Below are 25,411 nucleotides of genomic sequence, written 5' to 3'. Positions count from 1 at the left end.
CCCACACTATCTCTCCGTCATCTTTAAATCACTTCCAGTCCCTCCCGTTATCCCCCCGCCTGATTCCTTTCATCCCTGTAGGGAAAACCGGATTTAATGACCAACTGATAGGAAGGACACGACAGGCGACTTACTCGCCCTTAGAAATATATTCAAAGCAAATTGAAGTGATGATGACGATGTTGACGCTTGGGGAAAAAAAATGGCTTTGTTTATCCCATGTGCACATCTATGTGTACGTACAATTTCCGTCACCGGGGTTAATGACCGAGGGCTTCTCTCGGTTTTCTCCTTCTCTTGAGAAAAAAAAAACAACATACACAAACACACACTAATGATGTGTGAAAAAAAAAAGTGGAAAGAGAGTGGCGAGAAGATGATTGTGTGAAAGAAACTTGAACCCTTGCTTGTTGGAACATGGTTCCCCCTCCCAATGGTGCCAGGCCCAGTGGGCAACAGTACATTTTGTTTTTTTTATATGGTGTTTTTTAAATGGATGATACCATGGATATCAGTTTTTCTAACCGATACCAAGTATCGATACCACTAGTAATTTAACTGTTTTCATTTTTTACCCAGTCGTAGATATCCCATTCTAGCAAGTCACTTTCATTTGTATTTTATTTTATTTTTCTGTTTACAATACGAGCAGGTTTTACCAAGGACCAAGTGTGTTTTTGTCCAACATTTCAACAAAAAGTTTGATGTCGGTCAAATTTGAAGGTTCCTCAAATAGTTTTTGTCCTTGCGTACTTCACTCTCACGTCAAAACCTTGTTTGGCTGCAATGGTGAAATTAGGCCCCTCCTCCTTGTTTTTTTTTTAAGGCAAGTTGATTACGTAACCTGCATTCAACGTTTGTAGGCCAAGCCATGATGGACGAGAGGTTCCCCGTGTCAGTGTAACAGGCAAATCACAAGTGCACAGAGTGTCGCTGCCAGATGTGTCAAGGAGCTAATTGTCAGTGTTGCAGGCCAGTGGCTCGAAGCATCGAGGGCGATTGCCGCTGGCGAGAAAATAAGGAACCGGCCACTCTTGTTTATGGTTCCCCTCTGCACCCTTTTTCCAATTGGCCTCCCTTTAAACGCTTCCTTTCTCCCGTCTGTGCTCATTATGGAATCTGCCCTTCTTTCTTGTTTAGCTGCTCTATGCGTCCCCACGGTTTTTCTTTTTCCTAATAATCATCAGTCCCATTCGCTCATTTACCATGTGTGTGGAAGAAGAAGAAAAAAAAATCGATATTGTAATTATGGTGACAGTGGTTCCAAATAAAATGCATAATGATCATTTTCATGGAGATGCAAGTCAGTCTTGTAATTTGTCTTTTGTCTTCTTTTACAAAGCAGCTGCTGAAGCAGTGAAGGCTTTTGTTGATGAAGCTATTTGGTTTCAACGCTCCCTTTTGTCTCACCTGCATAATCGGGCAACTGCTGTTCGCCGTCAAACCTCGAGAGCGTTCATTTACTTGTGCGATGATCCCGTCGACATTTTACATACGGGAACGTTAGGGCACGTCTCAATGCTGGTATAGTGAGATATAGTGGTATATTTTATATTGTAATGTAACTGTAACTATTAGTATATCAATATTTAATGATAGTATGGATTTACTAGAACATAAGTGTGGTCACGACTGGATGACGAGATGATTTATTGCAAAATACAGGAGCTATTTGAAAATGTAAAATTGTTGATATTGGTATCGTGATACCACACAGTAAATATGCAATAAATGTGATATCAACCTCACTTATTAGATTGTGCCGTGTTTTATGTTTAAAATATCATTTTTGATACTGGTATCATGATACCGTACAGTGTAAGGTAATAAATGTGATATCAATATCTTTCACCACACCTATTAGATTGTGCCATGTTTTATATTTTATATAAAATATCATTTTTGATATTGGTATTACGATACTGTCGTCTAAGGTAAAATACATTATGATATCAATCAATTCGATTATTGAAATGGAAATAAGAGAGCAGCTGTTACATAAATCTTGAGAGGGACGAGTCAATCTTAAGTGTGAGCTACTCCCTGAGAACAAGCACATGTTTGTAACATACGTGAAAAGGGCCCTTATATCACGCACGTATATTTTTTTTTAACGACACAGATGAGATCTTCTCCAATTGACGAAATAACTTGTCATCCCTCAGGGGCATCTTCTCATCGGGCGGTGGCTACAGTGACGGAGGAGCACATGAGGAGCGTTGTGACGGCGGCATCCTGACCAGTAACCTCACCTCTGCACCGCAACCCCCCACCCCCCCCCGGCCCAAGGAAGCTGGCGACCATGGTAATGCACACTTTGCCGCAGAAGATGTGAGCAAAAAAATGGAGGTGGGATTGTGAGAGGGAGAGAAACAAGAGATTGATTAATGGTCTCGGCCCGTGACGGCGGGAGCTTTTCCCTAAGGGCGTGCAGAGCGGAAGATGAATTATTAAAAGGAGAAAAAAAAAAATGGTGGGAGAGCGGTTTTCGGGTACAGCGCTTAGAGGTGAAAGGGGGAGGAGTCAAGGAGAGTATGATTGAGAGATATGTATAGACAGATACCAAGCCAAGGTGCTGAGGTTGGACTTTGTAGAACAGGGCCACATGTTTGAGGTCGGAAAATACCAAGGGTAATGAGACACACACGCGTGTGTACGTGTGTGTGTGTGTGTGCCGCATGCAAACGAAGCGACGTGATTAGTCCTGAGTTATGGTGATGCGGTAAATGATACGCGTGACCTTGGCGAGGTTGTCGGCACCTCCAACCACATGATACATGAAGCATCTTCCTTAATGACTTTGCTGGTCGATTTTATTTTTAATGAACACGCAGGCCTGCATTAGTCTTGACATTCACAATTACTTTGAACAAAATAATGTTTGAACATTTTTTTGTCAAATTTCAGCTAATGAGCCACATGCTGCTTCACCATTTGTAAAAACAACGACAGTATTATCAGATCACAGTAACAGCCTTTTTTTTGGGGGCGAAGTTACGTTGCACCTTGAGGAGATTGCGGGAGCCATTCAAGGAATAAATCAAGGGATCCACAAAATGACAACAACAAAAATATTACAAATGTTAAAAAAAAAAAAAAACTTCAAAAAACAGTGAAGAATCAATATATGTTCCTACAGGGGACAGACAGAAATGTGGAAAACGTTCCCGGAAACATCGGAAAATAGCCAAAAGTCCATTTTCTGGCCTGACACCTGGGGAGGTCCCAGCATATTTAGAAAGGGGGGTGGCAGTGCCCCGCAGCCCCCCCTCTAGCTCCGCCAGTGACTGTTAGTCCATCTACTAAAGTAGACCTCTCATCCGCGTTTAGTGGTGCTTTTGTTTTAATTTAGGAGTAAATCTTTTAATTCTCGCCACACTCGTCAGTGCACAGACGTTCAAAAAAAAAAAAAAAAGCATATCCATTGTGCAAATACGCAGTTTGACTTTAAGCTTGTGTGGTAAAAGCGTTCCAAAAATAAGCTCGGAGGGATTTTACCGATGATGAGATGGAATCGATCTGTTGTTGTTAATCTCTCAAATTAGTCGAGGTGTCCTATTTACATCTAAAACACAGCAGGGACACAAAGTTCCCATTGTCAGTTATCGCGACCTTATTTTTGCGCTAACGATGAAAAAGAAAGCGCAATAAAAGCGGCTGGCGGAGAGTGCACAGAATGAATTTTTCATGCAATCTCCCCTCGGCTGCCGAATGCAACAAAGAAGCGGCAAAATAGTTTTTTTGGGGGGGCTCCGTGGCTTGATAAGGCCATTTGAACTTCCAGGTCTTTTCACTTCTTGTGCTGAAATCCCTGTTTTGCATGACCTGTCAACCTCGTCACAAAAAGCCTTTTTTTTTTTTTTTCACATGAACATTTTGCGGCGTCTCCTTTTTACTCACTGCCGTCAGCATTCCTCCTTCCATTTGTCTGTCTGCCTCGGCTTTCAATATTTGTTCACCGTAGCCTCTTATGTGCGCACTCAACATGCACTCCAGCCGCATGACTTATTAAAGGTGAGTGCGGATGAGAAATCTTGTCTAGCTATAAACACACACTCAAACACAAGTGGTCTTAATATGATGGCTGATTTGCTTAACATATTCTCCACAACAGACAGAAATTCAAATCAATTGACTGTTGGTCACTGAGAAATGTATTTTAACCAAATAAAAAAAAATCTGTAAATAAATAAATAAAGGTAAATGTTTTATTAATAAATAAAATAATAAAAATAATAATCTCATGCAAATGAGGCTTGCATTAATTTCTTTTGTCTTCCAAGTTGTTTGAATTTTCTGACATTTTTCCTTTGTAGATAACATAAAATGAATGAAGTCATTTTAAGTTCAACCTAGTGTCATATTAAAACTTTTAACTGCATAGGCAACATTTCAACATGAACTGTTCTGGTGATTTTCCTCATTCATACATATCTCGTTTCGAAGAACTTATTGCACTTTAGTCTGTTGTGTTGAAAATTGTGTTAACACTGTCTGACAAGCCAGTGAGCTTCGGGGCTAAAGTGAAATGGAGGGTGATTGTGAAGTGTGAGCAGTCTAATAGCACTGTGCTATAACAGCATGTCATTGTGCGCGTCAATAAACAAATGCGTCACGTGTTTGTGGTTAGCACACAGCTGTCAACTGTATGTGCACACGCATGTAGTAACAAGGGGACACCGATTTTTCCAACCAGCCCCTTAGAATATGTTCTCCATCTCTCCTGTACTGTGGACTGATTAATTCATTCACTAATTAATTACAGGATGAAGCTTCCTTTCATTATAGCAATAACTTTTGAAGAAAAAAAAAATCAGGACTGTTTGCAAAAAAAAATTGTCATTAAATGTAATGAATTTAATAATAATGAATAATAGTAAATGAATAAATTAATCATTTTATTTCATTGTATTTATTGTTATTCAATTTTATTTCATATTATTCAATTTTATTCTATTTTATTTAAAAACAGTCATTTGTTAGCTTATACAGCAATGTTTAGGATTATTTCAGAATGTTTGGAATTGGAACAAACAAACAAAAATTGAACAGGTTTAATATCTGATTGTTGGCTGGCTCTATTGATTGTTGTCGTTGTGGGGAGGAAAAAAAATCGCTCAGAATGATTTCTTAGAGAAAGTCGATATGAGGTGCTCGCTGAGAGAAAATGCTCGCATTTGGCCCGGTTGTCACTACGGATGTCGTAATACACTCTTCAAACAAGGCGAGCATATTGCGTGGCCGGGTGCGTTAATGAAGGCGGGTTCAAGGACGGTCATCTCCAAGATTGAGTGCGTATCCTTGCGTGGATGAGCTTTAGCGACACCATACAAAATCTTTTTACTAGCTGTAGATGCGAAGAGGTCACAAGAGCGCTCGCCGGTGCTTCATCACACAAGACTTGATTAAATTGCTTGTTTTTAATGTTACCTTGACATCCAACCTTTCCTCTAAAACCCCTTTGCGTAGCTCCTTGTGATGGTACCGCCTCTCTCGTCGTCCGGACTCAATTCCTGTCTGGTGGCCCTCATAACAACTCTAATTTACATGGCGATGGGAGCAGCTGGGTCCCCCCAGCCCCCCCCCCCCCCCCCCACCCCCACGGTCAAGCAGACACGGACACCAGCTCACAAAGTGCTTTATTGCCACAGAAGATCCCATTAGAGGCAGCTCATTAAATTTGTGGCTGTTGGTTTGTTAAACACTTCTGAGAAGGTGCACATGCATGGAAAAATACAGAAATGCTTGTGTGCAGACATTTTTTTTTTCGCTTAAGTATTAGGAAATGTATTGATTTAAATTTTTTAGCTTTCTCCTACTTTCGTCAGCATGCACTTAAAAAAAAAAGATGCCAACATCATTTTTTTTAACAGCAATAATATAGTCAGGTTCTACATAATGTAGTGATGGCCTGAAAATGACCATTAAGGGTTTTCGGTGACTCACAGTTTTTCTAATCCAGTTGAAATTAGATTTAAAGGTAAATTTCCTTTGGGAATAATTATATTTGGAATAATTCATTAGAGTTCATGCTCCCTTAAAGCCTTCATTAAGTATACGGGCATTGTTTACGCAGCGTAAGCAGATCTTCCTGTTTTTATGTTCAAATCATAAAACATTATCTCGATTTATTGAGCTTCTATTACAATCTCAAATTAGTTTATGTGTCTTTCCTTGCTAAAGATTTGTAGAATCTCAATTGAGTCCTTGGCAGAATCCAGGAATTAGACTTAGCCTGGATGTTGGTGTCACACTCTACATACGCCGCTAAATAGGCTGGCTGGCTTCGCTCATTGTGCAGCGCTCATCCTCTATTCTGTTATAATGGCTTTATCTGGCAACGTGTGTGTGTGTCTGTGTTTATACGAGTGCGGAGAATAATGGGAAACGTGTGTCTGCGAGATAAGCAGCAGTGTTTTGGAGCATGTCGAGAGCAGCCCCCCTTTCTGTGTTGAACTGGGCCCCCCCCCCCAGCATTGTGCGATAACCTTAATGATAAAAAATGAACTTTCCTTCACCGGAGTGTGAGCCGACAGATATGATATTGTTGGATTTGTGGAGAAAAAAAAGGAGATAAATTGTAAAATATAATATTCTGTCGTGTGAACGTGTTAATACAGTTGTTGCTAGGTATTAAATATAATCTAATATAAAATCATGTGTGGGGGGGAGTGTAGCATTTGCATCTTGTATATCACAGCATATGTTGAGATAATAGATTATAATGCAGTGTAATTATGATTACAGGGTCATACATCAAGCACAGCAAATTAACTTCCCCGCTGTGTCGGTCTTGCTCTGAAATTAGATTAGTTATCACTTAATGGCCACATCTGAGTCGCCGCTTGTAATGTTGCCACGAACGACAGGCAGCTGGCGGTGTCGTCACGACGTATCGTCGTGAATATCCGCCAAGAAAAAAAGATTTTTGTAAAAAGATCGTCTCCATATTTCCTTCGCAGAGGTCTTTTCGTTCCTTCAGCAATGACGATCGCCACGTCATGACCAAGCACTCCACCATCTACCCGACCTCTTGCGAATTGGTGGCGGTTCAGACGTTGGTGTCCAACGTGGAGTGCGCCCTCAAACACGTCTCGGACTGGCTGGATCAGGCGAGCTCGGAGGCACTCGGTCAACTCCACGGCCAAGCGGCGGATGCCGCCGAGGATGACGAGGAAGCTGAAGGGTCCGCCGAGGGCCACCGGTGAGGATCGTATTTTCCGCAGAACGACTGGAATCCAAAGGAAAAAAAAAATTCTGATCATATCATAAAATAACTTTCTTCAAGGGAGTCCAGCAGCGGTCGAGTGTTGTGCGGAGTGATGAGAATCGGCTTGGTTGCGAAAGGCCTCCTCATAAAAGGTGACATGGACCTGGAGCTGGTCTTGTTGTGCAGCGACAAACCCACACAGACGCTCTTGGACTCGGTCTGTCACAACTTACCCGGGCAACTAGAGGTGAGCAAAAAAAAACAAAAAACATTTAATTACCTCACGTAACTGCTGAGCCCATTTGCATTCAGTTGCTAACCAAAACAGCAGCAAGTGAACGGTCTATCAAAGAAGTCAACATCCCGAAAGATCGTATTTCATTTTAAAAGTTATGATCCTAGAAAATAGCAAGCATAAAATCACACATCAAAAGTAAATAAACATTCTTTAATGTTAGCGTAAAAGAATATTGCGAGCTAGCATAAAATACATTTAGCAATTTATCAAAGACAATCCCTTCAACTTGATGTGATATCGCAGCAATTATCCAATAAATCAATTACGTCCGTGCCTCTACTCGTTAGTTTTATTCGAGAGGTAATCGGGGATGATGGCGAACGCGTATGTGTACGAACGTGCGGCGTAATCTCCCGCCTCGCTTCAGCGACTTCCACTTCCTGATTTTCTCATTTAAGTCAAATTGAATTTCGATGGGCTGGTACTCACTTAAAATCTCGCTTGCTTCTAATCTGAGGAAGATATTTTACTGATTGGTGTGCTCATTAAAATGGTTTGAAGTTGAAAAAAAAAAATCCCAAAATTCAAAGGCTGAGGAGAAACTATTGTAGACTCCATTTTACAAAGACATCACTGAGATTCTTTGGACTCTTCTGCTTCGTGTGACCTCGATCTCTGACCACCCACTTTATTTCCGCCTGACACATGACAGAAGCTGACAGAGGAGAAATACGAGGTCACAAGCTCCCCGCCCGAGGCGGCCATCGTGGTGCGGACTACGACGGAGCCCAAACTCACACTGAAGATCACACTCACTTCCCCGGCCATGAGAGATGATGATGATGAGGAGGAGGAAGAGGAAGAGGAGGAGGAGGAGGAGGAGGAGAAGGAGGAGGAGGAGGAGGGGGAAGAAGCGGAGGAGCATGAGGAGTTACCTGGGGAAGGGGCTGAAGAGCTGGCGGAGGAAGAGGAGGAGCAGGAGAAGAGGAACGGCCACGGTAGGAGAACAGATTTTCTTTTTGTGTGTGATTGTCACTCCCACCCCCCCTCCCACCCCCAACAATTCACGGGAAGGTGGTTCTAATTGGTTGCGGGACGTGGGCGAGGGAAACCAGCAAAGCGAGAGCGGCGGAATCGATAACCCAGCAGTGGCGAGCTCGCCATCCATCGTGCGGCTCTCGTCCAAGCCGACATTAAGAGATGACGCACACAAGTGCCGCCCGCCCGCCGGATCGACAAGAACGTTCACGGATTTGCTCACAAGCACGTGCGGCACTCTTGAAACGACATACGTGACATTTGTTTTGGGTTTTGTGTCGTTTACAAACAAGCCTGTCAGCAGAAAATGAGCAGTTAAGTACTTTGGAATCAAAGTACTTTTTTTTTCCATCACATTTTTCCTTTGCTAAAAGTTGATTATTTTGAGCCAAATATTTTTCTTTTTATGGAGTTCCAAATCACATGACTTCACGTTACTCGATTTTTTCAGGATCCCACTGTACTTTTTTTTTATCTGAGGTGCAGCTGTCGCCTTTGTTTGCTCACGAACGTGATGAGCTGCCAGAGAATAAGAAAAGCAGTCTGGGATGGAAGAACCAAGCTGCTAATGATCCACATCTGAGCCGTCCCATGTGGGATGGACCTTGACATACAGTTTTATACATCTCACTGAAGCAAACACACACACACACACAGGCTGCCATAATGGCCAGATGAGTTCACCGATAACACACTTGTGCTTCTTCTATATCGACGATAGCCGTTGACATTTGCGCTTAATACCTCTTGAGGAAAGGCTTTGGAAGGGATGAGGAAAAACATTTATTTCAGCATGTTTTGCAGTCCTGCACAGAAACCTTCTATGGACCTTCCCCCCCTCCCCTCACCTATGTAACTCATTCATATACGGCTGTGTTGGATTTGAGCTCTTCCTTCTTCAATACAGAAGCATAAGAATGAGACAAGCCTCGCTAACCTTCACCCTGCTGTGGTCCGTCCTTAGTTGATTGGGCGCTTCATCAGGGAAGAGTTTTTTTTTGACTATTTTGACTCCTGCCTGGTGAGAACCGGATCAAAATACTTTTGAAAAGCTTACACAACGGAGGGATTTGATTTACCTTGCCGTCAAGATGCATAGTAAATCAAACACTCCTGAGGTGTGTGTTTAGGGAAGGGGGGGTTGGGGGGGGTCTCGAAAAGTTCTCTCATTTCACCGACTTGTCAGCTGCTCCATGTACGGAAAGCAAGTGACTCTTCAATAGCGTGTGCGTTTTTTTTTTCAACTCACCCGATCAGCGCATCTCGATGCCGAGCTGATCGGTGTTGAAAAAGACACGCTATTAGAATAGTGCGCTTTTCACGTGCCGATTGTAGAAGACGCTTCTACGGTACATGGACCCAGCCGAGCGACCCCCGATGGCATGACGAAGCGCCGGCCGGCGGGAGCAAACGTTCCCCGTTACGTGTCTGCGTGCACTCACACGGGAAATGGTTGTGTCTGCACGCATTCACGTACAAGACTGGATTGAAGCACACATGCTCAGCTGTGATGTGTGTGTGTGTATGTGTGTGTTTTACGTTTTTTCCTACATTGGGTTGTTATTGTTTCGTGGCAGTGTTGGGTGCTGCCGCGCAAAGAGTGGAGGCTGAGGAGGAGGAGGAGGAAGAGGGAGAGGTGCTGGATAGACACAGATGTCTGTTGGCCCTGGCAGCGCTACGACACGCCAAGTGGTTCCAGGTCGGCACCCGCTCACTTCCTGTCGTCCTGCCCGATGCTCTTTGTAGCCTGACGATTGACTGACAAGAACAAAAATGACCAATTTTAAAGTAACCAACGCATTATGGGTTCTCCAGTGCATCAAAATTGACCCCAAAAATAAAGCAAGTGAATATCGTAAGGCTACAAAGGCTATTGTGGATTTTTTTTTTTCCTTTTTGCTATTTTGTGAACCTGCCTGCTTTGTACCATGTCAATTCCTCCCTTTTAAAACCCTTCCCACACCAGTCCTCCTTACTCACAAACTGATCAAAAACACATTAAAAAAAAAAAGCTTCATCCGACAAATTCTGGAGTTGAGGCACTTTGGATCATGAGCACAGTGTTTTCGGTACGATGACGGCTTCCTCCGTATTCATTTTTTTCCCGATCCCCTAATGTTCCACTGTTCCCTTTATCCCTTTTCTGTCGCTCTCAGGCTCGAGTGAATGGACTCAAGTCCTGCGTTATCGTTCTCAGGATACTTAGAGACATGTGCAATAGACAACCCGCCTGGGAGCCGCTTAACGGATGGGTAAGTCTTTGTTCATCCTCAAACTTAAATCGTAGTAAATAGGGCTGTCACTATCAAATCATTTTTACAATCGATATTCTATTACTCCATCGATTCATCGAATAATCAGATACAATTTGGGCTGTCACCATCAAAGATTTCTTACAATCAATTATTCCGATTATGAATCAAATAATCGTACACAATTTTATTTGCATTTGCAATGAAGTCACTATCAAATATTTAATTACAATCGATTCATCGGATATAATTTTATTTGCATTAAATTGTATTCAATATTTTCCCTGATTACTAAACGATTACTTGATGAATAAAATATGAACCGATTAATTTGATCATTGATTTGTTGTCGATGAATCGATTAATTTTGTGATTCAAATTGCGCATTTACATCCTTTTATTGCGCTCTTTGGCAGCCCTTGGAACTAATCTGCGAGAAGGCCATCGCCACCTGCAACAGGCCTCTCGGGGCAGGCGAGGCCTTGCGCCGGGTCATGGAGTGCCTCGCCTCGGGCATTCTGCTACCAGGTCGGAATCACCGCTCGTATGAGTTGCGTGTTTGTCTACAATTCCAGCCACGTCGCTTATGTCGGGTTTTGTCACTTCCACCAGGCGGTCCGGGTTTACGCGACCCGTGCGAGAAAGAGCCCACCAACACGTTAGCCAATATGACGGATGAGCAAGCGGAGGCCATTACCTTTAGCGCACAGGTAACACACGTAGCATCATAAATGCGCTATTGCTAACTGTCAGTGTTTGTAAACATCATCTTCCAAAATCCTTTCTATCTATCAATGTCCTCCTTGACACGCACGTTGGACTGAGTCAAGCAGCAGCTTTCCCAACTAGCGCGGCTTAGCGAATCCCGCCTTTCATTTTCCTTTGAAGGCAAATTCGAACGAGGACGGAATGTCAATGGGGATAATTGTATTTGGAGCAGATACAAGCGCCGATAGAAGAGAGGAAGCTGCTTTACTCTGCTCTGTCAATGGCCGACACAGAGCTTCATGAATATCCCGGACACTCAAGCTCCCTAATGGCTTCACATTAGCGCCAGCCACTGCTAGCCATTCGCGCTCCCGCCTCATCGTTTGCGTGGGTCCACAATCTGGACTGTTGATTGATTGACATACACCGATTAGGGAAATATGACTTCATGCTTAGTCGGTTAGTGTCATTGACCAGTCGAGGCCGTCCTATTTATTTGAAAGGAGCTATTAGCTTGAGTTCAACAAAGCAAAAGACACTAAGAAAATACGCAACGCTAACAAAGTTGTAGCCGATGCATGCGGTTTGAAGTGTCTTTTCATCTTCGCCTTTCAATATGTGCTTGACAGCGTGCTCTCAGGCTCATGGCGTTTGGGCAGATCTGCAAAGTGCTGGAGATGGAGCCGCTTCCTTCAAATAAATCTTTGCAGAAACACTCTTGGTGCGACAAAGAAGGTTTGTGTCTGGTTTTCACATTCTTGTTATTTGGGCTGTAATATACCGAGGTGAGCCGGGTCGTACTCAGGGATTCCATAGTGATGGATCTCAAACATGACCTTTTGGAACACACACACACACGGCTCTGACATGATCATTATTGTGGTCAGGCGTTATATTTCCGTGGAGCTCCTGTGTGGATGTACTTCATCATAGTTTTGTCAGTTTACAACTCGACACAAAATCTCGTGCCGTGAATGATTCGTGCTCTCCCTTCAGGCTTGGGTCTGAAAAGGCCGTACGACGAGGGAATGATGGACGACAAGGAGCTCATCAAGAAGATGAAGAGGAACCTTAGGCGAGGTGTGGAGACATCGCTCCTGCTTTTATATATTCATTAATTTTTATTCATTTATTTGTGATTATTGATTTATTTATTGATTTATTTATTTTTTATTTGCAAATGACTTCAGTTAAATCCTCTAGAGATGCTCAATTTTGAAAAAAAAAAAAAACGCTAATCACGATTACTTTGGTCATAATTAAAATTATGATTATTTAAAAAATATATTTTGGTCCAAAAAAGAAAACTATTTCAATGTAAAAAATATTTCGTCAAATTGAATTCTTTGAGACACTATCTAAAATCTGTACAGTTTATTCTTTTAGAATAATCCATTTACGATTAAGCCAATTTAGTAATAATCGTAATTGATTTCCGATTAATCGCACAGTCCGATCTAACCCTCTGGCAGCACAGCACTTTTCTCCCAATAAAAACACAACACAAACAAAAAGCCATTGAAGATTTTCTCCCATCCCTCTGCCTGTCAGCCTCTCTCCCATTTTTAGCCATCTTACATCTCTCGCAGGCCGATCGATACGATCGATCTCCAACGTTTTACCAGGCCACTCTAGCATCCCTGTGTCTTTCTTCTTTCAAGGAGAAGATGAGCCACTCGCGATGGAGGCAGACAGCCTCTTTTATTTTCAGCCACTGGCAAGAAAAGAGATTGCTTTGAACATTTTGGCAAAAGAAGCTGCACAAACATGCCCGCCTTGCTACATAATAGAAGGGAGAATTACAGAGTACTTTTAAAACACACCGATTTTTTTGATTTATTTTTTTACAAAATCTATCAAATGAACGAGAAAGCCTCACACAAACATAGCATAATTGATATTTTCACGGCTTTTCCCCCGTCTGCTCAGTCCTCGACAGCAAAGCCATAGACTCCAACCAGCCAATGAACGCCCTGATGCGCTTGAACCAGATCCGTCCCGGCCTGCAATATCGCCTCCTGTCCCAATCGGGCCCGGTTCACGCCCCGGTCTTCACCATGTCCGTAGATCTGGACGGAACCGTTTACGAAGCATCGGGGTCCTCCAAGAAGACCGCCAAGCTTCATGTTGCTGTCAAGGTAGCAAAGTTTTTTCATTCTTATTGCACCTAAAAATACCTTCGATGTTTTCGATGCAGATTCTATGTGTGTGTGTGGAGGTGGGCAAATCCATGTAATCCTAAAGTGGCCGTGAACAAAAAGGCTCTCCAGAGCAAAGAGCAGGGATAATCCGTTATTTGCTTCATTCCCATAAAAGGCTTTCTCCCCGTCTCCCTGTTTAGTGTTCTCGCCTCCTCTCTCGTTCTTCCCATCACGTGTGATCTCTCCATCAGTAAACACAATCACCCAGCGGGGGCAGAAAAAAAATGTCGTTTTCTCTTTTCGCTGCTCAAACGATGCCATGTCGATGCCAACATGGACATTTTTTCATGTGCCCCTTGTTAGTAAGCTTTTGTTTTAGCTCTGTGACCTCACAGTTGTTTTCACTTCGGCAGGTTCTCCAGGCAATGGGCTACCCGACTGGTTTTGACTCGGATTTGGACCCCATGAGCTCGGACGAGAAGTCTGACGGCGAAGGCAAGAGCGAGACGTCCTCGCACACGAGCAATAACGCAACACACTCCTCAGACGGCTCCAACACGCTAGAGGTGGGCCTTCGAAACAAAACAAGCAAAGAACTATTTGGAGCTCCTCCAGGCAATCGCGCAAATATTTCTCCGGATATTGTTCAGGTGAGAACTCAGGGCCCCATACTGACGGCGAGTGGGAAGAACCCTGTCATGGAGCTGAACGAAAAAAGACGAGGCCTCAAGTATGAGCTCATCTCTGAAAGCGGAGGAAGCCACGATAAGCGCTTTGTCATGGAGGTGGGTTCTTTAAACACACTAGAGGAACATTGATTCATCGATTACTAAATTACTCGACGGTGATTTTTGATCATCGATGAATCATTCAAGCACACATCGATGAATTGATTTGTTGATCATCTATTAATTATTCAAGCACACTAGGGTACATTGATTAATCGGCAATTCATCGATTACCAAATCGACAGTGATTAATCGAGTAACCATTGACACTTTTAAACTTAAAAAAATTCATCTTGTACATAGTTCATCTTCTCCAATCTCAAAATAATCGGCGGATTAATCGATTATTCAATTCATCGTTAGTGGCCGACCTAAAACGCACCAAAAATGTTTAGTGATAGGTTATATTGCATGACACTTTCTTGTGACTGTCTCCAAGTAAAAAAATGCAATATTCGATCGCCCAACGCAATTTGACTTTACAAAACAAATGGCCTCAGATGGGGAAAGAAGTCAACGTCACTTGTACGCGGGCTGAATTGGCTAATGAAGTCCTACGCTACACACACACAGAGGAACCGACTGTTCTCTAGTACGGTCAATCAGTCAGGTTTGTTCACGGAGTGAGCCCGCTGTCGGCGAGGCGTGCTGTTTTCTGACATGCCTCGTCGCTCCGTTGCTCCGCTGATTGATTAGCAAGCCGATTCTGACAGCAGGGCATCGCTAAGCAAGTCAGCCTGTTCCCCCAGACCTTGGTTGAGTTGCTTATTGCCGCTAAACACGATGTTTTGGCGATAAAGCGATAATTAGTTTTGACAGGGGGGAAAAAAAAAAATTAAAATTAAACCACTGATTCTGTTCTCCACTTGTTCCAGGTGGAAGTGGATGGACAGAAGTTCCGTGGGGCAGGCCCCAATAAAAAAGTAGCAAAGGCCAGCGCTGCTTTGGCCGCGTTGGAAAAACTCTTCTCCGGTCCCAATGCTGCTGCAAATAAGAAAAAGAAACTTCTGCCTCAGGTCAGGAACACACGAGACTCATTTATTTCGTGTGAATTGTGGTTGGGAATGGCATGAGCGCACCACAGAGATGTCGTCGGGGCTTTCTAATTAGCAAACACCGGCTCTCTCTTGTGTATGTGGAAACTAATTCGCCATGAAAATCTCCCGTTCAGACCAAAGGAGCTCTGGCTGCGGCGGCGGCGGCCTCAGCGGTGGCAGCTCAGGTAGCCCGAGGAAGAGGACGAGCCACTCTGGCACGCGGAGCCTTCGTTAGCGCCGCCGCGCCGGGATACGTCACGCCAGGCAAGTCTTATCTGTCAGCCCCAAGTCAGGTGCGGAATTTGAAACGTTTTGCTGGTTTTCTCAACAGGTTTCGGAACGCCGTACGCCTACAGCCCCGCCGCCGCCGCAGCTGCTCCTGCTTACGGTACGTGCTACTTGTTGTTTCCTGCCGTCGCAGCGCCCACTTCCTGTCTGTTGCTTCTCACACACACACACACCCCTCCCACCATGCAATCCTCACTCAACAGCAAGTGCAATCACCCTAATGGCTCAAAGTTGCTCTGTCTTCTGGCTTCTCAGCTTCCCTTTAAGTTTTTCAACTTTGACCAATTGATTAAATGCTGATCAGGGCTGGAGGCTTTCTGCGATTGTGTGTGTGTGGTGTGTGATCTGCAAGGAAATGTGCTCTTTGGCCCGCCACTTGATATTCAGCCAAGCGCCGCTGTCTGACTTTCCGCTCCTAAAATAAGATCAAATGAGGTGGTATTAATCCCAAAAGGAAATTTGAGTGCTGTGGCAGTTTATTTTCAACAATTATATGACTGAGGAGGAAAAGAAGGTATAGGTTGCAGGAACAGGCGCGGTCATCGATTTAAATATCGGAATTGCTGATGATGGTATGACTTGACGTGAACCACTAGAGGTGCTGTTGAGTCAATCTCGACTAGTTTGCTTACCAATTTCAAATCGGTTATGGGAAAATGGAACTACATGAAGTTCATTTCAGATAGACTTTAAGAAGGTTGCGCCATGTCGCCTCACACCTTTTCATTTTTGACCGTTGGTGAGCTAACGAGGCGTGCAGCGTTCGATGATCATCTGAGCTTCTCCTCTACGAGATGGAAGTCGGTCAATACAACGCCGTATTTAATCAATCTTCCTCCGCTGAACTGGTTCTCGCTTTCCTTCCGTTGCTGCGTAACAACTAACTCCCGCTGCTAACTCCGCCTCCTCATCAAAGCTCTGACGAGTGTGCCTCGTAGTTCACGCCGACCTTTGACTCACTCACTCGGAGCTGTGCTCTTCTCATGTCTCCCCTCCAGGTTTGCCCAAGAGAATGCTTCTGTTGCCCGTCATGAAAGTACCCACCTACCCCGTCCCCCACTACCACTTTTTTTAGACCAGCGGACATGTAAACCAAACAGGGACACTTTTGGGGAGAGGATTACAGACTTAAGTTTTCGAATTGTAGAAGTTATTATTATTAATATTATTATTATTATTATTATTATTATTATTATTATTACAATCCGCCCATAAAAAGGAAAAGCAAAGGTAGAGATTTTGAAGTCAAAAACTTTGTACTGTGGACTTGTACTGTGAATTTTTACTTTATTCTCTCGTTCTAAATTATATCTGTTGCTTGTTATTTGTTCAACAAGGGAGGGGGGTGTTGACTTTTGCAATACATCACATATTCTCTGAAAAATGTAAAGATGAGTTATGTGAAGGGATGTATAGGAATAATTCAATCATGTTGAATAAAGTTTTTCCTATAAAAGTGGAAATCTGAGTGTCGCATTCATTGCTTATTGCGCCGAGAATTTCAATCGTAATCCCGTGTCATCCATTTTTCGGTGAGCCGAAAAGCAAGGCGACCATTTGTAAAGCTTTTTAGTCAGTCAGATCCGGCGTTGTGAATTCAGCTACACGATCCCATTACCTCCCGCGGAGTCGAACTTGCCAGGTGTCCCGCCGACAGCGCGACTGAGCGTCAGGCTGACAAGTGTGTTCTGATTTACTTTATTTTTTTTCTTGTAGCAGGGGTTCAGGTGATTGTTTCAGATGTAAAAAAAAAAAACAATGTCGAATCACTGGCAGTACAGAATATTTTCAGGATGTCTTCATTATTTGATGATTGACATTTATTTGACTTTCTTCTTGAAGACGCTTTCAGTTCTTGTTTGTTTTCAATCTGGGGCGACAAGGACTAAATTGGTGTGAGTCTATTTTTAATGTCGGCTCCTAACTTCCTATATTAAGCATTTTTCAAAATGTCAGACAATCCCTTCATCATCTCTCATTTATATGCAAACATCATTTAAATGTACCACCTTTGCCGGTAATCTCTTTTAGTTTGATGGAACATTTCCAGAAAATGCTCACGTAACCTTCCCGGTGCTTCAAGTGGAAATCTGCATTCAAGACGTGTCACCATTGTGTCTTTTTTTTTTGTCTGTGTGTGTGTGTCTCCTTGCAGGCGGTCTTTTCATCGACAATCCCTTCTACCAGCCGCGGACCCTCGCGCCCTTCATCATCCATCTGGGCCCCCAGGATCTCTTCTCTGACTTCTAGAGGAGATGACAGGTTTTTGGACCACCACCACCACCTCGTCACACTTTCTGCCTGTTTTTCCTTTTTTTTTTTTTTTGCCTTTCTATTCTTGCGGCTGCACTCCGATTTCTAAACAGGCAGCGGAACGTGACTGCTCGTCTTCTTTTTGTCATGGCGGGTGAGGGTCGGGACGGCCGAGCTACTTTCCCTCCCTAAAGCAATACTTCACGAGAAAAAGGTGAACGGGGTTGGTCTTTCTAGCAATAGCAATACACACGAACTCCTCTCTTCAAGAAGAATGTCCGGCGACTTAACGCGGCGTTGCAATAGCTCGTCTTGATTGTATCCAAAATATGTGTGTGAGTGCGTACATGTGACCTATACACAAATATATCGAAAATGCGTGTTGACTATATGACAATGTATGTATGTAAATACATTTTAAAGGATAACTTATTGTTATAAATTATTTTAGGATGATACGGTGAAATGTACCTGTAATAACACACTATAGCTTTCTTCCAATTTTCTATACACAAGCTAATCGTAGGAGAATATTATCGAATATTATCTTTGCTATTATTCCTATTAATCGCCGCTCTTTAGAATAATATCCACGCTCCCTCCCTTCCTTGAAGTCTGTCTGAGCCTATATGCCAAGAGGTGCTCGCTTCTTCTTATCTGCTCATCACACATGCACACACACACACACACACACACACTTTGTGTGAGAAAGCACATGTTCTAAAGTCTCACTGCTGGCAGGGAATGCTTTTTGTGTTTGTTTGTTGTGTGTGTCGTGGGAGCACGTGATCATCTATAAAACATGTCCAGTCAGCTTTGAAAGGGAATTTGCTCGTTCGCCTAAATAAGGAAAAAAAAAAAAAAAAAAAAAAGCACACACAAATGCGTATAATAACTTGATAGTGGATTTCTCATTGTGCCGTTAAGTTTCTCGAAAGTTCTGTTACATCATTAGAGGGGGGAAACTGGCCTCTTAGCCGAAATAGGATTGGAGTTGAAATTTTTCTCGTTCAGTGGCTGTACTTTGACACTTTTGGAAGATGAGAAGGGATTTAATTGCCGTTTCTTTAGTTTTGCTTTGTCTCGGTGAACAGCAATTAGATTTCACAACCGGTTTGCTGCTGCTCGTTTAACAGTGGGGAGGTTGGATTTTTTTTTTTTATGTGTCTGCCTGGTGGTGAGGAATTGAAACCAAAAAGTCTGCTCATTTCAATTTGAAAGCAAACTTCAAATATAGCCCAACTCAATTTTTTTAACAAAAAATATTAAGGTGTTCATTCAGGCTCGATCACAATCCAATAAAAGATTTGAAACAAGGTATGATATAGAGTATTTTCATGACCCCCAAGGCGATAAACAACAAAGCTACCTCAAGAAGGTCGGATCCGGATTCCAGCATGCCTTTCATTGACTCTGCAGGTGATAAATGTTCAAACCTTGGCAGAGGTCTAAATTGGCCCGTTAAAAGTAGTCCATATTATATTGCTCATTGATGGCATACTTCCAGGTTTGATTTGTATTTCTTCAAATCAATGAGCATGTTCAGGTTTCTGTCGTCGGCTAGCTGAGGTTGAGGACAGATCGCACTTTTATCGAGTGGATCCTGACCTTCTCTATCGTTTAAGTCTTTCCCCTCCTGCCTGGTCTCTGGGCTGCGTGCCCCCCACCCCCTTCCAGATGGCCTATATTAATGAGGTAGACAGTGAGCAACCTCCTCATTTCCCTCCAGACTCCAGAGTCACACGGTAGCAGTCACCCTGGCTACACTAATATATATGCGCACAGAATTAATATATATAAATACATTTATTAGGGATGGAAGATAAGATTTTTGATTAATTTCTAATAGAAAATAATAAAATATAAATTGTTTTATAGATAAAAAATTATAAATACATTTAAATATATAAATGTATCATATAAAATATTTTGGGGGGTGGTAGAAAAAAAAAAAATTGTGGGTTGTCGATCACAACTGCGACTCCGTGAAGTACTTTTAGAAGATCTGCTATATTAACTCCGTTGTGGGTCTCGTAAAGCATGCAAGTCTGCAAGCTAAAAAAGAAAATGGATGACAGGAAGGTTGAATGTAAAATCAGTTTTCGAATTTCTTAAAAAGTCTGACAGTCACCTCTCAAATGTGCAAATGCAGCCACTGACTGAAAAATAGCGCAGAGGCTTGTTGTTAGGAAGCGTATTCCGACTCCTGCAGGCCAGCAGCACAGATAGATCACAAATAGATCCGGCATCGAGTTTCTTCTGCGCATCTGACCAGAATAACTGCGGATCATATCATTTTCCCCGTGTGTGTGTGTGTGTGTATGCGGGAATAGTGCACACACACATTCATGTAGCCACACACATGAAGCATGTTGTTGCATACATACCTGCTGGTCAAGGTTCAACACGGTACCGCTGAAGAATGGAAGATTTACTTTGGGAATGTACACAATGTTGTTCTCGTGATTGTAGAGTAGAATGTATTTACCAACATAATAATATGGACTATATATGGACACATGCATATATCTGCGATAACATTTTGAAATGTTTTGGGCGCATCATGATTCTTTTCTTCAGTTTTTATTTGGAATATTTTGACAAATGTTGTGTCTTATTTGATCCTGTAAATATTTGTTTTTGTTTTTAAATGAGCTTTTGACACTAATAATCATTTTCTGATGCTGCCTATGAAAGGACAAAGCGATATTTAATCCTCACAGTCTACTTAAGTCATGGAAGTGCGCTGGAGGAGAGGAAAGGACAACACAATGGAGGTGATGCCAATGTGCTGTGTTCACTGTTTGGTAGCAAAAACGTTCACAGCAGTGCTGCTTTGCATTTCACTTCATTTATGCCTCTGGGAGAGAAGAATAAAAAGCAAAAGTGCTGAATCATTAAATATGCCGACCAGTGTACTCATTTTCCACTAATTGGTTTCGCAAAGCTTGCTTTTATCTTGTCTACAGTAAAAGTAGGGAATGCAATAGAGTGAACGATATTCTAAAAGATATGTTTTGCACAATAAATGTGATTTTGATTATATTGACCATATTGAATCTATTAAATTGAATTAATTTGGTTTCTTTAAATATTGATTTGGCAGTTTGGATTTGCAAAATCACCTCCACCCCCCCAAAAAAATTGTGTGCTGCTGTTTTGGTCAGCAATAGAGTCCAAACATTATTGAATTAGTGTTATTTTTGCATCTGATGATATTTTAGGAAGCCACCATGGAAACGCACATCAGCTTGCCAACTATTAGCCACATATAGCACATAAACATCAGATAAACACATTCAATCCCCTCGGCCGTTTTATTAGCGCATGGCATTAGTTTTTCTTTTTTAGCTCCATGTGTCAAATATCATTTAACAAACATTTGTTATACATCCAAGCCAACAAATGTCAACGATGTGACATATGCGAGTGATAGTAGCTTTTTTATGATGGTACTCTATAATCAGAGCCAAGGTTGCAGTTCATAATTGGCACATGTCCATCATCTCATATAAGTGTACAGAAATATGAGCTGTCAATCATCTGCAACCTTGATGATGTCATTCTAACTGCTACTTTTACACACATTGGACAAAAAGCACAGAGCATACCACAATAGTCCCAAATTGTCTCTGCTTTATAAGAATGTCAAGTCTTACTTAGCCTGCAATGCTAACACGTCTGCCTCGTTGTCACATTCCCTGCTCAGTCAGGTATGTCCACCCTAATGTGGAAAAGCCAGCAGCTATGCTCTAGGACACACGATCTACGTTGACCCCCACCCTCCCCCGAACAGCAATAAGGAAACTCTTGGCCCTGTGACAAAATTGACCCGGTTTCACTTGCAATCGTTAACTAACAGCTCATCATTTTAGAACGACAACTGCGAGGACCGGCCTTTCGGAAGGTAACACAATCATTGTGTCGAGATGTGGCCAAAACAGGCAAATGTAAAAAAAAAAGTGGTACAATCACATCAATAATAATAATAAACAGTGTTTTTATGTTGCAATATTAAGAGGGTTGAACTTTTTTTTTTTTTTCAAATGTACAGATTTTTTTCCTATGGGAAAAATGAATTGTAATACAAGACCAAGCCCTGCGCCTTCTATCATCCATTTAAAATACAACTTGAAAATGTATTCATGACAAAAAAAATTGGGATCCGTGACCAAACCACATTAGAAATTCAAATCGAAGCGAGTAAATTGGGGATTTAGGTGTATTAAGCCCAAACTGATCCCATTTCTTTTGCCTTCTTTCTGTCAACTGCAGAGGACATTCTTTGCAAGCATGTTAATTGTCTGGGTGCGCAATTTAAATGCGTGTGATAATTGGTATGCGTCTGGATGGATATTTTAGGTATGACTATTAGAGCAATGGGAGCCGTGGTGCCCTGATGGAATTAGCCCCGCAAAGTGATTGACAGGTCCTTCTTAATCTCCCTTTCTTTACAACCTTTATCTGTCTGACATTGTTAGCCGCTCTCACTTAAAAACACCAATTCTCTTTTTGGGCCTGGCAACAGAGTTGAAAATGAGCGCGGGATATTTACATCCGTGCTGGTAATTGACTTAATCGCGTCTGAAACCTTTCCACGGGGTTTGTTGGTTGTCTGGCATGTTGATTTTAAAAGGTGTTAATTGCGCCTGGCTTTTTTGGAGACTCAGCTGTCCTCGGACATGTGTGGCGAGAGTGCTCGCTTATTTGAATGGAGATTTTTCCTTGCATGTAAAAGCCATAGCATTAGATGCTAGTTATCAATAATCATGTTTATTGACCTGGAACTCCTATTAAAGGAAGACATCCCATCATTGATTCTAATCACTTAACTGGGTTGGGGGCAACAGGAGTGCAACCTTTTTTTCACCCTTTTTTTCACCCCCCCCCCCCCTCTGCTGAGTTAATGGATTTATACCGAGCAGGTTGCACAATGACACAGTAAAGGAAATCCATCAAATGTATGCCTGAGTTGTAAAGAAACTCAATAATGAGCATAAGGAAAGCGCCTCAGGCGGATCATGATTTACATTTTGAATGAGTTTGTGGTGACAGCATTCACTCAATAAAATGGGTTTGTTTTTTATCCACAACACAATATGGGATATGTTTCTACAAAAGAGAAGCTACAATGGAAGGAGGATTATTTGTATTTTATTTTATAGTTGATTGGATGATGGGAAGAGGCAGATCATGGGAAAGAAGGCATGATGGATGATGAAATAAGATTGCATGTTGTGGTAACATGACCTTGGGTTAACAAAGAGGAGTGGAAGAAAAGAGGCAGGTGAACAAGGGAATGGATGGATGAGGGAGCAGGAGGCAAAGCGGACTTAAGGATCAAGTTCTATGAGGCGCCCGAGGCCATGCTGCCACTGTTGAGAGCTGCAGTTTGACGGGAAGGGGGGAGGGGGGTCATCTAAGTCGAGTCCAAGTTGAACATCTTTATGGAGAGTCACGTATAAAATAAAACTAAGGAAGGGTGCCTTGCCCGCTAGAGTGAAGTTAAAAAAAAAAAAAGAGAGTAATAGATGCACTTTGGGGATTTTATTCCTACTAACAGTCAAACACAAAAATACAATACAGACTCACTCACTTAGAATCTGCACTAAAGGGTGATAAAAATCCTTCTATTTTCTGCAACTGTTCAAATTCAAGGAAAGATTTTTTTTATATTTGCACTGAAGATATATCGATTTGTTAGTCCAACCCTTAATTTGATGTTAGCTGGTTCCAACTCACCTGTGACCCAAATAGATCCAGAAACAAAAGAGAAAATGGATGAATTCAGTCACCTGTCCAGGCAGTCAGGCAGCTGAGCCATCATTAGTGCCAGCACCTTCAGTCCCAGATGCTCTCTCTCTTCTTGGCACGGTGAGTTTGAGGTGACTTGTTTTTTTTCCTCGCAAATCAAGAGTGAGACAAGGGTGGCAGTGTGTACAAAGGTTAGATATTTATACATTTCCTGAAACGCTTGACGGCTCTTGTAAATTAGGAAGCTATAACAAGACGTGAGAGACACCAGGAGGGCGTCGGCTTCTTGGCGGTACTTTAACATCGGAAAACATTGAACTGATATGGAGCTGGAGAAATGGGTTTGCTGAAGAAGTGCATGCCGTTTTAGAGAAGGGTCAAATAAAGTCAATTTTTGAAGGCAGACTTGCTAACCACACTTTAAGAATAAATAAATAACTTAAAAATAAATAAATACATTTTATAATAAATACATTTATAATCAATAAATACATTTTAATGTGCCAAGGTATAAATCACTATATATGTTGTCTTTATTGCCTTTTGATTTATCTGACTGGAGGTATGACTACAGGCTTTTTTTTTTTTTTTTTGCAGTGAAGGTGAGCTATTCACTCTATTAAAGGAAAAAGGTCTTTTTTGTCAGACTAAATGTAAAAATTTCCATCTCAGCTCAATAATTTTCCGCGTTTATATGATCGGAAAAAACGAAATCATTTGTTGTCAAGGTTCATGCAAGAAGGGGCAATGGAAACAACAATAGTTGGAGCTGGGGTCAGTTATTTGCGTTTGTGTGTTGCTTTGGTTTAACCTCAGTGACCAAAAAAGATGGAACATTTTAACCTCTCACCTTTCTGCTAGTTAAAATAAATAGAGGGCCTGGATGGAAATGCACCCTCTTGATCTTTTCCTCACATTCATTCACTTATTATTGGTTAGGTTAATTTCCTTAGCCAGACAAAAATAAACAAAATGCAGAAGCAAAGAGATGTTGTAATTACTTGTAATCATTTTACCAAAAAAAATTGCAAAGCTTTAAGATGTTTTTATGTTTGTTTAACCGCCACTTGGCTATACAAGTCAGATTTCAGTGTGTATTTGTGTGCTTGTGCCAACCATGCCTTAGGTCATGGTTGCTCATATTTATGTTTGAATTATTGAAGGCTTGTTTTTCATCAAGGTGAACTTTTGAAGCATCCGGTGTGCCACATCAACAAATACACACTGCATGTACACACAGACACACACACACAGACACAAACACATAAAGACAGGCTTTCTCTTGAAAATTACTTTCAAAGTAACGGTGGAAGTGAGCCGTGGTCCAAAATGAAAAGTCGAGCCCATCTCCTTGAATCGCTTCCAATAAAGCAATACATCCACCATGTGCCTTAAAGAGCGCTGCAAGAGGCAATTGTGGTCTGACATGGCCTTCAACGATATAATCAAGCCCACAATGCTCCACCGATGAAATAAGCAAATGAAACAGATGCATCATGCCCACTAATCCGTGAGTGAGATTAATTTACCAGGATATTAAGATTATCAATTATATCCTAATGATCCCTAATTAAGTGTGTGAAGATCATTTATTCCACACGTCCCTTGTTTAAGTGTGTCCGAATAATAATTTTGTTCTCAGTTAACCTGCGAAGCAAACCGTCCTGTGCAATGTCTCAATACTTTTGAACATCTTGCTTCATTCCCAAGGAAGTGCCTTTCTGTGACGCTTCCAGTCTCTCTGTATGACTACTGCAACCTGCT

The 25,411-nt window shown here is 42.0% G+C and overlaps 1 protein-coding gene across 3 annotated transcripts in view; it reads left to right on the top strand.

The window, feature by feature from the left end:
* Nucleotides 1–20,795, top strand: part of strbp (spermatid perinuclear RNA binding protein) — a 37,786-nt gene extending 16,991 nt beyond the window's left edge. For 2 of the 3 annotated variants that reach the window (XM_085925932.1, XM_085925931.1), the window contains exons 3-19: nucleotides 2,166–2,305; nucleotides 6,963–7,204; nucleotides 7,289–7,457; nucleotides 8,161–8,446; nucleotides 10,064–10,185; nucleotides 10,643–10,738; nucleotides 11,155–11,266; nucleotides 11,351–11,448; nucleotides 12,076–12,181; nucleotides 12,443–12,526; nucleotides 13,376–13,584; nucleotides 14,001–14,153; nucleotides 14,238–14,372; nucleotides 15,191–15,331; nucleotides 15,487–15,616; nucleotides 15,684–15,740; nucleotides 17,796–20,795. In XM_085925932.1, the coding sequence (XP_085782058.1) occupies nucleotides 2,303–2,305; nucleotides 6,963–7,204; nucleotides 7,289–7,457; nucleotides 8,161–8,446; nucleotides 10,064–10,185; nucleotides 10,643–10,738; nucleotides 11,155–11,266; nucleotides 11,351–11,448; nucleotides 12,076–12,181; nucleotides 12,443–12,526; nucleotides 13,376–13,584; nucleotides 14,001–14,153; nucleotides 14,238–14,372; nucleotides 15,191–15,331; nucleotides 15,487–15,616; nucleotides 15,684–15,740; nucleotides 17,796–17,890 (2,238 nt within the window). In that variant the 5' untranslated portion in view covers nucleotides 2,166–2,302 and the 3' untranslated portion in view covers nucleotides 17,891–20,795. Of the gene's footprint in view, nucleotides 1–2,165; nucleotides 2,306–6,962; nucleotides 7,205–7,288; nucleotides 7,458–8,160; nucleotides 8,447–10,063; nucleotides 10,186–10,642; nucleotides 10,739–11,154; nucleotides 11,267–11,350; nucleotides 11,449–12,075; nucleotides 12,182–12,442; nucleotides 12,527–13,375; nucleotides 13,585–14,000; nucleotides 14,154–14,237; nucleotides 14,373–15,190; nucleotides 15,332–15,486; nucleotides 15,617–15,683; nucleotides 15,741–16,638; nucleotides 17,377–17,795 lie in introns of those variants that run through there. The other variant, XM_085925933.1, reaches the window with a different exon arrangement.
* Nucleotides 20,796–25,411: the final 4,616 nt, after the last annotated feature.

This window comes from Syngnathus leptorhynchus, chromosome 12 (assembly GCF_054491065.1).
Source record: "Syngnathus leptorhynchus isolate UIUO chromosome 12, UIUO_Slep, whole genome shotgun sequence".
NCBI lineage: Eukaryota > Metazoa > Chordata > Actinopteri > Syngnathiformes > Syngnathidae > Syngnathus > Syngnathus leptorhynchus.
The sequence above is the reverse complement of the archived record's forward strand: the minus strand, read 5'-3'. Positions and strand labels throughout refer to the sequence as shown.